Source organism: Lucilia sericata, unplaced genomic scaffold, assembly GCF_015586225.1.
Source record: "Lucilia sericata isolate MDLA Ls3-8-SP2 unplaced genomic scaffold, ASM1558622v1 Contig000455F_arrow, whole genome shotgun sequence".
NCBI lineage: Eukaryota > Metazoa > Arthropoda > Insecta > Diptera > Calliphoridae > Lucilia > Lucilia sericata.
This window is the reverse complement of record NW_023994470.1, coordinates 221455-236700: the sequence shown is the minus strand read 5'-3', so window position 1 is coordinate 236700 and position 15246 is coordinate 221455. Positions and strand designations below refer to the sequence as shown.

The 15246-nt window shown below is 33.0% G+C and overlaps 1 protein-coding gene and 1 non-coding gene across 2 annotated transcripts in view; one reads left to right on the top strand and one right to left on the bottom strand.

Moving 5' to 3' along the window:
- Window positions 1-1823: 1823 nt before the first annotated feature.
- Window positions 1824-15246, bottom strand: part of LOC119605036 — a 72109-nt gene continuing 58686 nt past the window's right edge. The window contains exons 2-8 of the mRNA XM_037957977.1: window positions 5796-6063; window positions 5191-5357; window positions 5016-5129; window positions 4775-4957; window positions 4385-4711; window positions 4219-4321; window positions 1824-3963 (exon numbers count right to left, since the gene is read on the bottom strand). Coding sequence (XP_037813905.1) covers window positions 2569-3963; window positions 4219-4321; window positions 4385-4711; window positions 4775-4957; window positions 5016-5129; window positions 5191-5357; window positions 5796-6032 — 2526 coding nt within the window. The 5' untranslated portion in view covers window positions 6033-6063 and the 3' untranslated portion in view covers window positions 1824-2568. The remainder of the gene's footprint in view (window positions 3964-4218; window positions 4322-4384; window positions 4712-4774; window positions 4958-5015; window positions 5130-5190; window positions 5358-5795; window positions 6064-15246) is intronic.
- Window positions 5704-5775, top strand: Trnae-cuc. Its single transcript has one exon. It is a non-coding gene; the product is annotated as a tRNA-Glu (tRNA).

Below are 15246 nucleotides of genomic sequence, written 5' to 3'. Positions count from 1 at the left end.
ACCTAACATTGTGAAATAAATGTAAGAAAATCAGTTATATTCAGTTAGATGTCGAGCTTGTAACATCAATAAAATATCAGGAATGGAATCCAGTTCAAATCTGACTTTAGCTAAGACACAATAAGCTGCTAAGCGAAGACACAATACAGAGTTGCAAAGAACATAAGTATCAAAGTGATATGTACGGAAAGCTAATAATGTAGTTTTAAGCAAGGTCGTTCTTGTACTGATTATATCCTGGTTATAATATTTAATATTATTTTATGCGGAAAAAATCAAAATGTCATAAAGTTTTAACCTTGACCCCAGAGGATAGAGAGGTCAAAGGTTAAATAAAATATTTAAGAAAAATTATATTATTTAGCTTCAATTTATGCCTTAAATTTAAATATTTTAACGTAATTCTACTTAACAGTATTTTGCTAATAAACTATTGAGATAATCAAGAGTTTGTAAAATGATTGTTTTAATTAATGTGACTTTATGGCCCAGATTTGTGTTCCCTTAAGCCAGCTGCTTGCTGCCGCATGATTGTTGTCCGATGTGTGATGATAAATGCCCTTGTCTTACTGGATAATTGACAATTTATCATCAATTATTGTTTGCACATATTATTGATAGATTTCCAAGAAATATATTAGGGTTAATAAAGCACATGCTAAAATAATAGTAGAGTAATTGTAAAGCAAATGAAAAATGTTGAAAAGAATTAAAAATTTTAAATAATGTTTGATTTGAAATTTCATAGAATTTTGCTTCTAAAATTATGAAACGATTTTAGCGGCATAATTTCAATCTCCAGTTATCATTTAACCGGTAGATATTCTGTCGTTTAAATATATTTTGTATGACAACTGTTAATATATTGTTACGGTAAAAAAATAATAATTGTGCATTTGAGAAATTGAGGGTGAGTGATGAAAACATATCAAATTAAATATTGGCAAAATTTTTTGGTGTTGATATGGTAACTCTAATTATAATTCAACAATTCCCCACATTGATGGTGAATTTCTGCCGCTAAAACTTATGTTACCAGATGGTTTTTTAACCAAGAGAGGGATTTCGAAGTAAACATTAGAAATAGAACTGAAGTCGAACTGAACTAGAACTAAACTAGAACTAAACTAGAACTGAACTAGAACTGAACTAGAACTGAACTAGAACTGAACTAGAACTGAACTAGAATAAACTGACTAGAACTGACTAGAACGAACTAGAACTGAACTAGACTGAACTAGAACTGAACTAGAATGAACTAGAACTGAAACTAGACATGAACTAGAACTGACTAGAACTGAACTAGAACTGACTAGACTGAAACTAGAAACTGAACTAGAAACTGAACTAGACTGACTAGAAACTGCAACTAGAACTGAAACTAGAAACTGAACTAGAACTGACTAAACTAGAACTAGACTGAACTAGAACTGAACTAGAACTACTAGAACTGAACTAGAACTGAACTAAGAACTAACTAGAACTGAAACTAGAACCTGAAACTAGAAACTGAACTAGAAACTGAACTAGAACTGAACTAGAACTGAACTAGAACTGAACTAGACGACTGCACTGAACTCGAACTGAACTAAACTAAGCTGGAACTGAACTAGAACTGAACTAGAACTGAACTCGAACTGAACTAAAACTGAACAAGAACTGAATAGATTTGAACTAGAATCATTTAACAAATCTCTGGCATCTCATATGAAGTATAGAACTCCACTCTACAGAGGTGAATTTAATGACTTTATAACTATGGCCAGACTTTTAAGAAATAAAAATTATCACCCTAATTTCAAAAAACAAAACACTTTTTTTGTAGATATTATTAAATATTTTCTAAAACTTATTTTTATTATTACTAAAATTTTTAATGTATTTTATTTTCATATAATAAATGTTTTTGGAAAAATAAATTTTTGTATAACAGTTAAAAAACACTTGTGCTGAATTTTTGCTTATAACTGAAAAAGTTAGTAAAGTGTTATAAAATAATTTAAATAATATAATAAAAAATAAATGGTGCAAATGCAGTGCTAATTAGGGAAAAATACAAAAACTTTAAATAAAATTCTTTAAATAATTTTAGAATTTTATCAAGTTTATTTTATTTTTCTAAGCAGAAAAAGTTGTGACAGAAATAAATAGTGTAGAGAATATATAGAATGCATTTTTAAATAATTAATTTAAAACTAAATTAACTTAAAATTAAGTAATTAGTTAATGCAGTTTAAAATCTACCACCATTTTAAACCATTTAAGTTAAATAATTAAAATGTTTTCAAGGGTTTTACAGCTAAGTTTATATATAAAAATAAATATTAATTTTTGTTAATAAAAAATTTTAAATATATGCTTAAATTATATGTCTAATAATTAAGGTTAATTACTTCATTAATTTTTAATTAATAATTAAGGAAATACTTATAAAAAACGCATTGAATTCGCAATTTGTAAATTGTGTTATTGCACAAAAGCTTTTCTTTTCGGGGTTTTTCTTTTTCTAAATCAATAAATGCTAAATGTTTTAATGAAAATTTGCTTAAAATGAGATTTCCGAAGAGTTTAATATAAACCTGATGGTATATCGGTGACTTTGGAGCCTTGGGTATAGGATCTAGTTCGACTGTTGACATTGTTGTTATTCAAAATATCAGGCCGACTATTTTGACTGGTATAAGAACCAATTCTTATGGTAGGATTACTGCCGAAATAGATTTGTTGATTACTTTTGGATTTTTCCCTATTAGAGGGTATTAGTTGTTGACCCCTTGAAGCCTCAGTAAAGGTTTCATTATGGCTGGCAAATACCGCTTCTAAACGTTCCACATTCTTGGTAACTCTTTTAGCCTGCAGGGCCGCTGTTAAGTCGGGTTTGGGATATTTTTGTGGTGTATTCATGCCGGTCATGAAAAACACTCCGTTAAAATGTTGAGCCGGTACTGTGGCACTATTGGTGGCCTCGGCAAAACTATGTCTTTTATTTTGTGTATTTAAAATGGCCTCATTGGCCGCAAGATCATCTTCATTAACATGATCATTGCTATCTCTTAAAGCCTTCAAATTAGGATCATCCTCACAATGGCGGGCATTCATAATGACATCTAACAGTTCTCGGGTGGTGTTGTTGGGTGTATTAAAAGCATTCTGTTGATTTGTGTTATTTTCCGGTATTTCCGGAGAATCTAATATAGATCTATGATAAGATTTATCATGATCCTGTAGTATATAGTCTGATTCATCGAAAAATGTCTTTAGGGCGGCTACTCTTTCGTCAGCATTTTGTGTGTTGTGTTTTTGCATCATTAACATGCCATATTCTGAACCATCTAATTCGGAACCATCTGGCTGCACTAGATGAGCTAAAGATCGTGATTTTCTGGGCGGTTGTGGCACTATATTTACCGGTATAATCTCTTTTTCCTTGGCTTCTGAATTCAACTGTGAAAATTTACATTCATTTGAACATATTTGCTTTTCAGCCTCATTGACCACATTGTCCAGTTCCTCCATGACATTATCTATATCAACATCGGTATTGTTTTTCTGTGGCAATACCAAAATGGGTACTGGTGACAAAGAAGGTCCCGTATCAGAACTACTAATGCCTTCATCTTCATGCTCTGACGAATCTTGTTTGCCGGGTGGTATATGTCTGGGCAAGGTTACCCCCTGTTTGTCCAGCGATTTAAAGGTGTTCTCATTTTGTGCTCCCTGCAAGCGAAAGATTTCTCTTTGCAATTCGGCACATCTTTCCTGTAAACGTCTTTCCATGGATGTTAATACGGCCTTTTCCTCGTGCAGTATTTGGACTCTTCTTTCTAAAATAACCATTTGACTGCGTACACGTTCAGCTTCACGAGATTGATTAATCATTTTGTCTACATCCACATAAATGTCATTGAAACGTTTCAATTCGTTGCGTAAAACATCCAACCAGGGGGAAGAGGATGAAATGGTCTGTAAAGAGAATTTTGAATAAGAGATTGTTAAACTTCTGTAAATTTTAAATCTAGATCTTTAGCGCAGTTTTAATTTGAATATATAGTATAGATCAGATAATAGATTAGACTCTAGACTAGACTATAGACTAAACTAGACTGTAGACTAGACTATAGTCTAAGCTATAGACTAGGCTACATAACTTTCAGTTTAGAATATTTCATTGATTGTTGTGCTATTGAACTTGATTTATGCCGAAATTTTAATACTTACCTTTGATAAGTTATTGGGATCAAAACCAGCTTGAAATAGTTCCGCTTGTAAATACAAACGTTGCTGCAAATTTTCCGAACTCTCCAGAAAGGCATTTATGAATCTATTGTGGAAAATTTTCTTTAATCTTTTTCTTTTAATTCTTAAATTTTCTTTAAAAACTTACTTAACACCTACAGCTTGCAGTTCTCCCGATCCGCCACCACTATTCAGCATACCCATCAACAGACGAAAACGTACCGGTTCACTGCATCTTAGACGCAAAGTAGACATTGCCTCTGAGACAGCGGTATGACCAGCCATGGCTAGTTTTTGATTACCATGACCAAACGTATGTTTATCACAAGCATTGGCCATTAATTGCATTGCCAAGATGCGAGCTCTTATACCTTGACCCGTGGCTGAGGAGGCCAAAGGCATTAGACCCACGGGAGTGGTGCCCAAACGTGAGGTGGCCTCCAAAGAACGTGAGCAGCATATATTCAAACATTGTCTAGAATTTTAAAGAATCGGATTACATATATACTCTTACGAATAGGGTTTATGTTATACTCACAAGCAAGCCAATTCATCTAGGAGGGCACGTCTTTGATAGCTTTGGGAATTACGGGGCATGGTGCCGGTATTGTTAATCATATTCAAGGGTGCATTAACGGCCTGTGATAGTTGTATGGAACGTAAAACCTCTAACAGCAAACTAACACCATCCGAGGGTGAGGCCACAAATTCTTGGACAAAACTATAAAAATTATGCAGTTAGAAGAGTTATTAAAATTTATTGTTAAATTCAAACCCACCTGGGAAATGATACTCTTAAGTCAGCTCTTAGTTTGGTTAACAAATCTGTTATGGTGGCAAATTGACGTAAAGACATTTCGGTTTCATTTGCCTCGGGTGCTATAATGGGACTTCTGTTGGGGAAGAAGACTTTCATTGCTTCTGTTAACATTAAGGGATTGTTATTTAACTTACTTGTATTCCGAATGTTTGTGTGGTAATGTAGCCGATTTATAATTTTCTTCTGTTATATCGGAGCCATCATATATTGACTTGGGATTGGGTCCACTTTGCCTCTTGCCAAATTTCTTTAAAGCCACTACATAATCTTCGGGATTGTAAACAGGCGGTCGTTGATTTTCCTAAGAGAAGAAAAATAGAAGATCATTTGATATGAAAAATAGGAACCATTTTTTAAATTCCCCTAATTATTGTAATTTAAGAGTTTATTTTGCGTTTTAATCTGGCAACTCTAACATGTGAAGCATGTTGAGTTTTTTATTTAATGTATAGATTACTAAAACAGGGTTGTTGTGTTTACTATTTCATTAGAGGTGATTTGTTTCGAGGTGAATAAAGAAGTGGTGAGCTGTATGACAAACAGAGTTGTTTTTGAAAAGGTGGTGTTTTTAGTTTCAAGGTGTAATTGGATATAAATACTACAGTTGTATTCTCTTAAATAACAAAATTGTTGCTAAATTTTACAAGTCCCGTATTGTCTAGTGGTTAGGATATCCGGCTCTCACCCGGAAGGCCCGGGTTCGATTCCCGGTACGGGAAATTTTTTTAATTTTTCTTACCTTACTATATTGTGTCTGAGACCAACTTGTATCCGATGTTGTTGACATTTTATATGAAGCCATTGAACCATTGATACTGCTGCTGCCACAATTACTACGTTGTGTAATCGATGATGTACCACCAACTTGACCATTGACACCTCCACTACCACCACCGCCACCACCACTATGCACTCCCGATTGTGTATTATTGTGTGGCGTTAATTTGGGTGATGTTTGACAAACGCTTGGAGCCATTTGATAACTATGGGAAATCGATGAAAATTCACTAAAACGAGAGAAACAAATTAAGGAAAATGATTAATGTTTTTTAAGACAAACAAAATTTATGTTAAAAGTTCATTAATTCAGTAATAATTCAAATTAGTAGCTAAATTTCAAAATTTAACGGTTAGTAAATAAACATCTTTATTTTGTCTTTCTTCAACATCTTCCAGGTGTTAAAGTTTACCACTTAAATGTTAAATTTATGTTTAAATTACAACGATTTTCTATGTTCATTAACAATTATTACAAAAAGTGGGTGTGTGTGTGTTTTTTCCGAGGTGTTGTCTAAAGGCTGTAATTGTATGTTGACAAGGTGTTAAAGAATAATATTTATGATTTTTGTAGCTTTTCCAAGGGGTAGACTTTTTACTGGATGGTATTGAAAGTAATAGAAATATTTAAGGTTTATTTAGACAGCTATGGAAAGTAATGAAATCATCGGAATATATTTTCAAGGTTTTTCAAATAGACCAAATTATTTGGTATTTTATTGACTGGAGTAAAACAAAATGTAGTTCAGACTAAAAATCAAACTATAGCACAGACTATAGTCTAGACGAAAACCAGACTATATCTTAAGTTATCGCCTATATTGCAGTCTAGACTTCAGATTAAATATAGTGCAGAGTAGACTATAGTCCAGAGTGTAGTCTTTACTCTTATATTCAAGACTACAGACCACTTTGAAGATCAGACAAAAGAGAGATTATAAGCCAGGCTATAGACAGAACACAGACAGTCTATAGTTCAGACTATTGACCGACAGAACATAGAAAGGATTGTAGTCCGCACTTTATATAGATACCACTATAGGATTAAGTATAGTCTACAGACAGACTACAGGCCAGACTATATACATACTATAGACAGACCACAGTGCAGACTATAGTCAAGACTATAGACAGACTATAGTCATGACTATAGACAGACTATAGTCAAGACTATAGACAGACTATAGTCAAGACTATAGACAGACTATAGTCAAGACTATAGACAGACTATAGTCAAGACTATAGACAGACTATAGTCAAGACTATAGACAGACTAAAGTACAGATTATAGACAGACTATAGTCAAGACTATAGACAGACTATAGTTAAGACTATAGACAGACTATAGTCAAGACTATAGACAGACTATAGTCAAGACTATAGACAGACTATAGTCAAGACTATAGACAGACTATAGCCACGACTATAGACAGACTATAGTCAAGACCATAGACAGACTATAGTCAAAACCATAGACAGGCTATAGTCAACACTATAGACAGACTATATTCAAGACTATAGTCACACTATAGTCAAGACTATAGACAGACTATAGTCAAGACTATATACAGACATTAGTCAAGGATCTAGACAGTCTATAGTCTAGACTATAGACAAGCTATAGACAGACTATAGTCTAGACTATAGACAGACTATAGTAAAGCCTATAGACAGACTATAGTCAAGACTATAGACATACTATAGTCAAGAATAGGGAGGACTATAGTCATGTCTATAGACAGACTTTAGTCAAGACTCTAGACAGACTATAGTCCAGACTATAGACAGACAATAGTCCAGACTATAGACAGACAATAGTCCAGACTATAGACTGACTATAGTCCAGATTATAGACAGACTATAGTCCAGACTATACACAGACTATAGTCCAGACTATAAACAGACTATAGTCGAGACTATAAACATACTATGGTCCAGACTATAGAAAGACTATAGTCCACACTATAGACCCTGGGCCAGACTATAGACTAGACTACAGTCTACACTATAGACAGACCCTGGTCCAGACTATAGACTAGACTATAGTTCACACTATAGACAGTATGTAGTCCAGACTTTACTCCAGGCTATAGACAGACTATGGTCCATACTTTAGACATACTATAGGAGAGACTATAGACTTTAGTCTGACCTGTAGTATGTACCAGGCTATTGTATTTTCCAGACTATAGCCTATCCTATATATACGACTATAGTCCAGACCTTAAACTAAGTTTTTATACTTTTAAATGCATTCCACTTAACAGTTATTTTCTTCTGCGTCCTATAACTTACCTAAGTTTTTTGTATAATTTTTCCAACATCTTCTTCTTAACAAACCGTAATTGTTTTAAACAAATTAACTATGATAAATATGTTATTTATTTGGCTTTAAGCCACTAAAGTAAAAAAAGTAGAAATTAAGTATTTTTCTAATTGGTTAAGCAGACACAAAAGGTTAATAACCAACACCAATAATACTGGAGGAAAACTACTGGCCTGGCGCTTAAAAACACTAAAAATAAGTGGGTTTTTGCACATGGATGCTTGGATGAACATCTCTCAATGAATATATGTATGTATGATTATGGCGGGCAATAACACATTAAATAAAGGAGAAAAACTTGTTTTCCAGTTGTAAACCAGACGCACTTTTAGGATTTTTTTATATTATTTTAATAAACAAATTATATCTTTGTGTCAAAAGTTTTGCACAGCCAAATGATTTTTTTTGGTTGGTTAAATTGATTTTTATTTATTATTTGTTTGAAATTTGTAAATTAGCCGGTATAGTTTTTAAGCGAAACCTTGCTGCAGGCCTGTTAACACGAAAACTGAACTGAACTTTTCTTGTTAATAAACAGTTTTGTGAAAAAAAACTAAAGTTTCTTAATAAAAAAATAGTTAAATTTCACTTTCACTGCGTAAAATAATGAAAAAGACATTTTGATTTGTTTATAAAGATGTGATGTTGATGATGGTGATGTTGCTTTTGCTTGGCCTTTTGTCTAATTTTATTTATGTTTTTATTTAGCAATGAAATTGTCCAGCGTTTTTTACTTTTTTTTTTGTCTTCAGCAACTTCTTGAAAATTTTCGTTAAACCGTTAATTTCTTTTAACACATTTTAAGTGGCCGTATTAACGGGGTTTCCATTTAGTTGCTTCATCTCCTATAGTTGTTGCTTCTAATGCAAATCACTATAAATCAATTTTGATGTTGTTGTTGTTGTTGTAACAGAAACAATAGTTTTTCAATATCAAAACATTTGATTTGTTATTTGAGATAAATTATTTGTTTGTGTTTGGTTTATTATGGCAAAAGACATGCTGGAAGCACCAGCAGAGTCAAGACAGCTAGCCAGTACAGCTCGATCGAACGACCAGTCATTCCAGCAAATACAAAAGAAATACATATATACCTACTGACTGTGGTATTCATGTCATATTCTCTTTATTTGCGGTTCTTTTGTTACCAACATATCTTTATATCTACCATTCATTGATTCATTGATACATTCTTCTTTCCACTTGTAGTGTTTTTCTTTTCAGTTTGTGTGTGCCCTATTGTTGGTTTAGGTATGTTGCAAACTAGGTTTGTTACAATTGTATGAAAAGTCCCACACATTTTAAAAGATTATAAGCTCTTTTAATACTAACTGAATCGAACTTTTGTTGAATGCAGACTTGACTTTAAAGAAAACCTTGAAAAATTTGGAACGTTTTAATTAAAGATAACTATTTCAAATTAAGTTAAGTCAAGGCCATAGTATCCATCAACCAGACTATAATATAATCCAGAATACAGACAAAACTATAGTCCAGAATATGTCCTAAACTATAGACAAGATTTTAGACTAGACCAGGGTGTAGACTATAGACAAGTTCATAGTTGAGGCAATAGACAAGACTGTAGTCCAGGCTATAGACTAGACTATAGTTCAGATTACTGACTGAACTACAGACTAGACTATAGACTAGACTATAGACTAGACTATAGACTAGACTATAGACTAGACTATAGACTAGACTATAGACTAGACTATAGACTAGACTATAGACTAGACTATAGACTAGACTATAGACTAGACTATAGACTAGACTATAGACTAGAGTATAGACTAGACTATAGACTAGACTATAGACTAGACTATAGACTAGACTATAGACTAGACTATAGACTAGACTATAGACTAAACTATAGACTAGACTGTAGACTAGACTATAGACTAGACTATAGACTAGACTATACCCTAGACTATAGACTAGACTATAGACTAAACTATAGACTAAACTATAGACTAGATTATAGACTAGACTATAGACTAGACTATAGACTAGACTGTAGACTAGACTATAGACTAGACTATAGATTAGACTATAGACTAGACTATACCCTAGACTATAGACTAGACTATAGACTAAACTATAGACTAAACTATAGACTAGACTATAGACTAGACTATAGACTAGACTATAGACTAGACTGTAGACTAGACTATAGACTAGACTATAGACTAGACTATAGTCTAGTAGACTATAGACTAGACTATAGATTAGACTATAGACTAGACTATACCCTAGACTATAGACTAGACTATAGACTAAACTATAGACTAAACTATAGACTAGACTATAGACTAGACTATAGACTAGACTATAGACTAGACTATAGACTAGACTGTAGACTAGACTATAGACTAGACTATAGACTAGACTATAGACTAGACTATAGACTAGACTATAGACTAGACTATAGACTAGACTATAGACTAGACTAGACTATAGACTAGACTATAGACTAGACTATAGACTAGACTATAGACTAGACTATAGACTAGACTATAGACTAGACTAGACTATAGACTAGACTATAGACTAGACTATAGACTAGACTAGACTATAGACTAGACTAGACTATAGACTAGACTAGACTATAGACTAGACTATAGACTAGACTATAGACTAGACTATAGACTAGACTATAGACTAGACTATAGACTAGACTATAGACTAGACTATAGACTAGACTATAGACTAGACTATAGACTAGACTATAGACTAGACTATAGACTAGACTATAGACTAGACTATAGACTAGACTATAGACTAGACTATAGACTAGACTATAGACTAGACTATAGACTAGACTATAGACTAGACTATAGACTAGACTATGGACTAGACTATAGACTAGACTATAGACTAGACTATAGACTAGACTATAGACTAGACTATAGACTAGACTATAGACTAGACTATAGACTAGGCTATAGACTAGACTATAGACTAGACTATAGACTAGACTATAGACTAGACTATAGACTAGACTATAGACTAGACTATAGACTAGACTATAGACTAGACTATAGACTAGACTATAGACTAGACTATAGACTAGACTATAGACTAGACTATAGACTAGACTATAGCCTAGACTATAGACTAGACTATAGACTAGACTATAGACTAGACTATAGACTAGACTATGACTAGACTAAGAGAGACTATAGACTAGACTATAGACCTAGACTATAGAAACTAGACTATAGACTAGACTATAGACCAGACTATAGACTAGACTATAGACCAGACTATAGACTAGACTAGACTAGACTAACTAGACTAGACTAGACTAACTAGACTAGTACTATAGACTACCTATAGACTAGACTATAGACTAGACTATAGACTAGACTATAGACTAGACTATAGACTAGACTTAGACTAGACTATAGACTAGACTATAGACTAGACTATAGACTAGACTATAGACTAGACTATAGACTAGACTATAGACTAGACTATAGGACTAGACTATAGACTAGACTATCGACTAGACTATAGACTAGATATAGATAGACTATAGACTATAGATTAGACTATAGACTAGACTATAGACTAGACTATAGACTAGACTATAGACTAGACTATAGACTAGACTATAGACTAGACTATAGACTAGATTATAGACTAGACTATAGACTAGACTATAGACTAGACTATAGACTAGACTATAGACTAGACTATAGACTAGACTATAGACTAGACTATAGACTAGACTATAGACTAGACTATAGACTAGACTATAGACTAGACTATAGACTAGACTATAGACTAGACTATAGACTAGACTATAGACTAGACTATAGACTAGACTATAGACTAGACTATAGACTAGACTATAGACTAGACTATAGACTAGACTATAGACTAGACTATAGACTAGACTATAGACTAGACTATAGACTAGAATATAGACTAGACTATAGACTAGACTATAGACTAGACTATAGACTAGACTATAGACTAGACTATAGACTAGACTATAGAGACTATAGACTAGACTAGACTATAGACTAGACTAGACTAGACTATAGACTAGACTATAGACTAGACTATAGACTAGACTGTAGACTAGACTATAGACTAGACTATAGACCAGACTATAGACTAGACTATAGACTAGACTATAGACTATACTATAGACTAGACTATAGACTATACTATAGACTAGACTATAGACTAGACTATAGACTAGACTATAGACTAGACTATAGACTAGACTATAGACTAGACTATAGACTAGACTGTAGACTGGACTATAGTCTAATTCATATTCTGGCCTTCTCTATATTCTAAACTATAGTCCGGACAATAGTATATTCTATTATCTGTACCATAATATTGTCTGTAATACAGACTTCAGTCTAATTCAAAAAACTATCTTTTACGTTCTGGTCGTAGAGCACAAATGATTCGTTTCAATTGAAATATTACGACAATTCTTTTGTACATTTAAAACAACATAAATTCTTTTATCAAACCACTACCATCATCATCACATTGCTATTGCCGTCATACATTTTTATTTACATTTAATTTCTGTTGCACATACATTTTTTTCCAAGGCGTTTCTAGCATGTTAATTATTTCGTTTTTTTTTTCTTCGCATTTTATTAATTTAAAATTTTTTCCACTACATTTTTCTTGACGATTTTCATTAAACATTTGTTTATTTCAAGCGTTTTTATTCAGGCGCATTGATTTCATGGTAAAAATCGACGACTTGTGCATAATTGACAGGTGGTAGGTATGTTGTCAATCTGGAGAAATAAATTCTTTTTGTATTTTTTTTTTTTAATTTTTCCATGATTTCTTAATAAAATATTACAAGAATATTTTATTGTCTTTATAGATAATACTTATTTTAAATATATTAATCATTTAGAATTTTTTTTAGTTCGTTAGAAAATGCTAAAAGCAATTATGGTCGAGGTATGTGTTTGGAATAAATTTGTATAATAATTTTGAGAAATATTTCATAATATTCAAATATGTAATATTAAGTGAAAATACAAGGTGTTTAGTGGGAAATTTAAGAATTATTAAGAAAAAAGGTAATTTTAAGTAAAAATGCTTAGTATTTCAAAGTTTAACCTTTGACCCCATCCTTAAAATAGTTAAACACCAAAGAGAAAAATATTACTCCTATAACCTTTCTCCTGCCAGTGATAGTTAAAGTGTAGCACGTTTTCATCTCTATCGTCTATAATGGGTTAATATTTGTCTCTTCCTTAAATACAATCCATTCAATAAACGTTATTATTTTGAATTAAATTTTGTCTTTGACCTTTAGTTGTTTACATTTTTTACTCTTTAAAATTATTGTTATTTTTTCTTTTATTCAAAGATCTTTTAATGTTAGAGACGAGATTCAGGCGATAAGGGAAAAAATATTCATGATTAATTGAGTGAGTAGTGACAGCTAAAGGCAGTGAAGGTGGCATTGAAACATTCATTAGATAAAGAGATAAAACAACAAAAACTACAATAACAAATCAGTTTAATGTCGGCACAAATAGTATGCAGACTGAAAGCAGGGGTTCTCAAACACCTGCTATAAAATATGGTTGAGATCAGACTAAAGTTCAGATTATATACTAGTCTATAGTTCGTTTTACTAAGTAGACTATAGTCCAGACTATAGACTAGACTATAGTCCAGACTATAAACTAGACTATAGTTCTGACTATAAACAGGACTATAGTCCAGAGTATAGACTAGACTACAGTCCGGACTATAGACTAGACTATAGTCCAGACTGTAGACTAGGCTATAGTCCAGACTATAGACTAGGCTATAGTCCAGACGGTAGACTAGGCTATAGTCTATACGGTAGACTAGGCTATAGTCCAGACTATAGACTAAGCTATAGTCCAGACTATAGACTAAGCTATAGTCCAGACTATAGACTAAGCTATAGTCCGGACTATAGACTAAGCTATAGTCCAGGCTATAGACTAAGCTATAGTTCAGACTATAGACTAAGCTATAGTTCGGACTATAGACTAAGCTATAGTTCAGACTATAGACCAAGCTATAGTCCAGACCATAGACTAAGCTATAGTCCAGACTATAGATCAAGCTATAGTCCAGACTATAGACTAAGCTATAGTCCAGACTATAGACCAAGCTATAGTCCAGACTATAGACTAAGCTATAGTCCAGACTATAGACTAAGCTATAGTCCAGACTATAGACTAAGCTATAGTCCAGACTATAGACCAGCTATAATCCAGACTATAGATTAGGCTATAGTCCAGCCTTGAGACTAGAATATAGTCCAGACTATTGACTATACTATAGACTAGACTATAGTCCACACTATAGACTATACTATAGTCCGGACTATAGACTTACCTATAGTCTAGACACTAGACTATCGTCCAAACTATAGACTTACATATAGTCCATACTATAGACTAGACATCGTCTACACTATAGACTAGAATATCGTCCAGAATATAGACTCGCCTATAGTCGAGACTAGACTATCTATCTTTGGACTATAGCCCGGACTATAGACTTACCTATAGTCCATACTATAGACTTACCTATAGTCCAGACTATACACTAGACTATCGTCCAAACTATAGACTAGACATCGTCTACACTATAGACTGGACTATCGTCCAGACTATAGACTATACTATGCTCCAGACTAGACTATCTTTCAGACCGAAGACTAGACTCTTGTCCGAACTATAAACCACACTATCGACTGTACTATAGTCCAAACTACAGACTATAGTATAGCCCACAATAGACTATAATCCAGACTATTGACTTCAATATAGTCCAGATTATGGTCCAGACTGTAGACAAGTGTATATAATATACTATATACCAGACAATAGACAGACTATAGGCTAGACAATAAACTAGACTATAGACTAAAATATAGTTCAAATTATAGACTAGAATATAGTCCAGATTATAGAATAGAATATAGTCTAGACTATACTATAGCCCAGACTATACAGTAGACTATAGACTAGGCTATAGTCCTGACTATAGGCTACACTATAGGCTAGACTATAGTCCAAACTATATCAGATTAGAGTCTCTATCA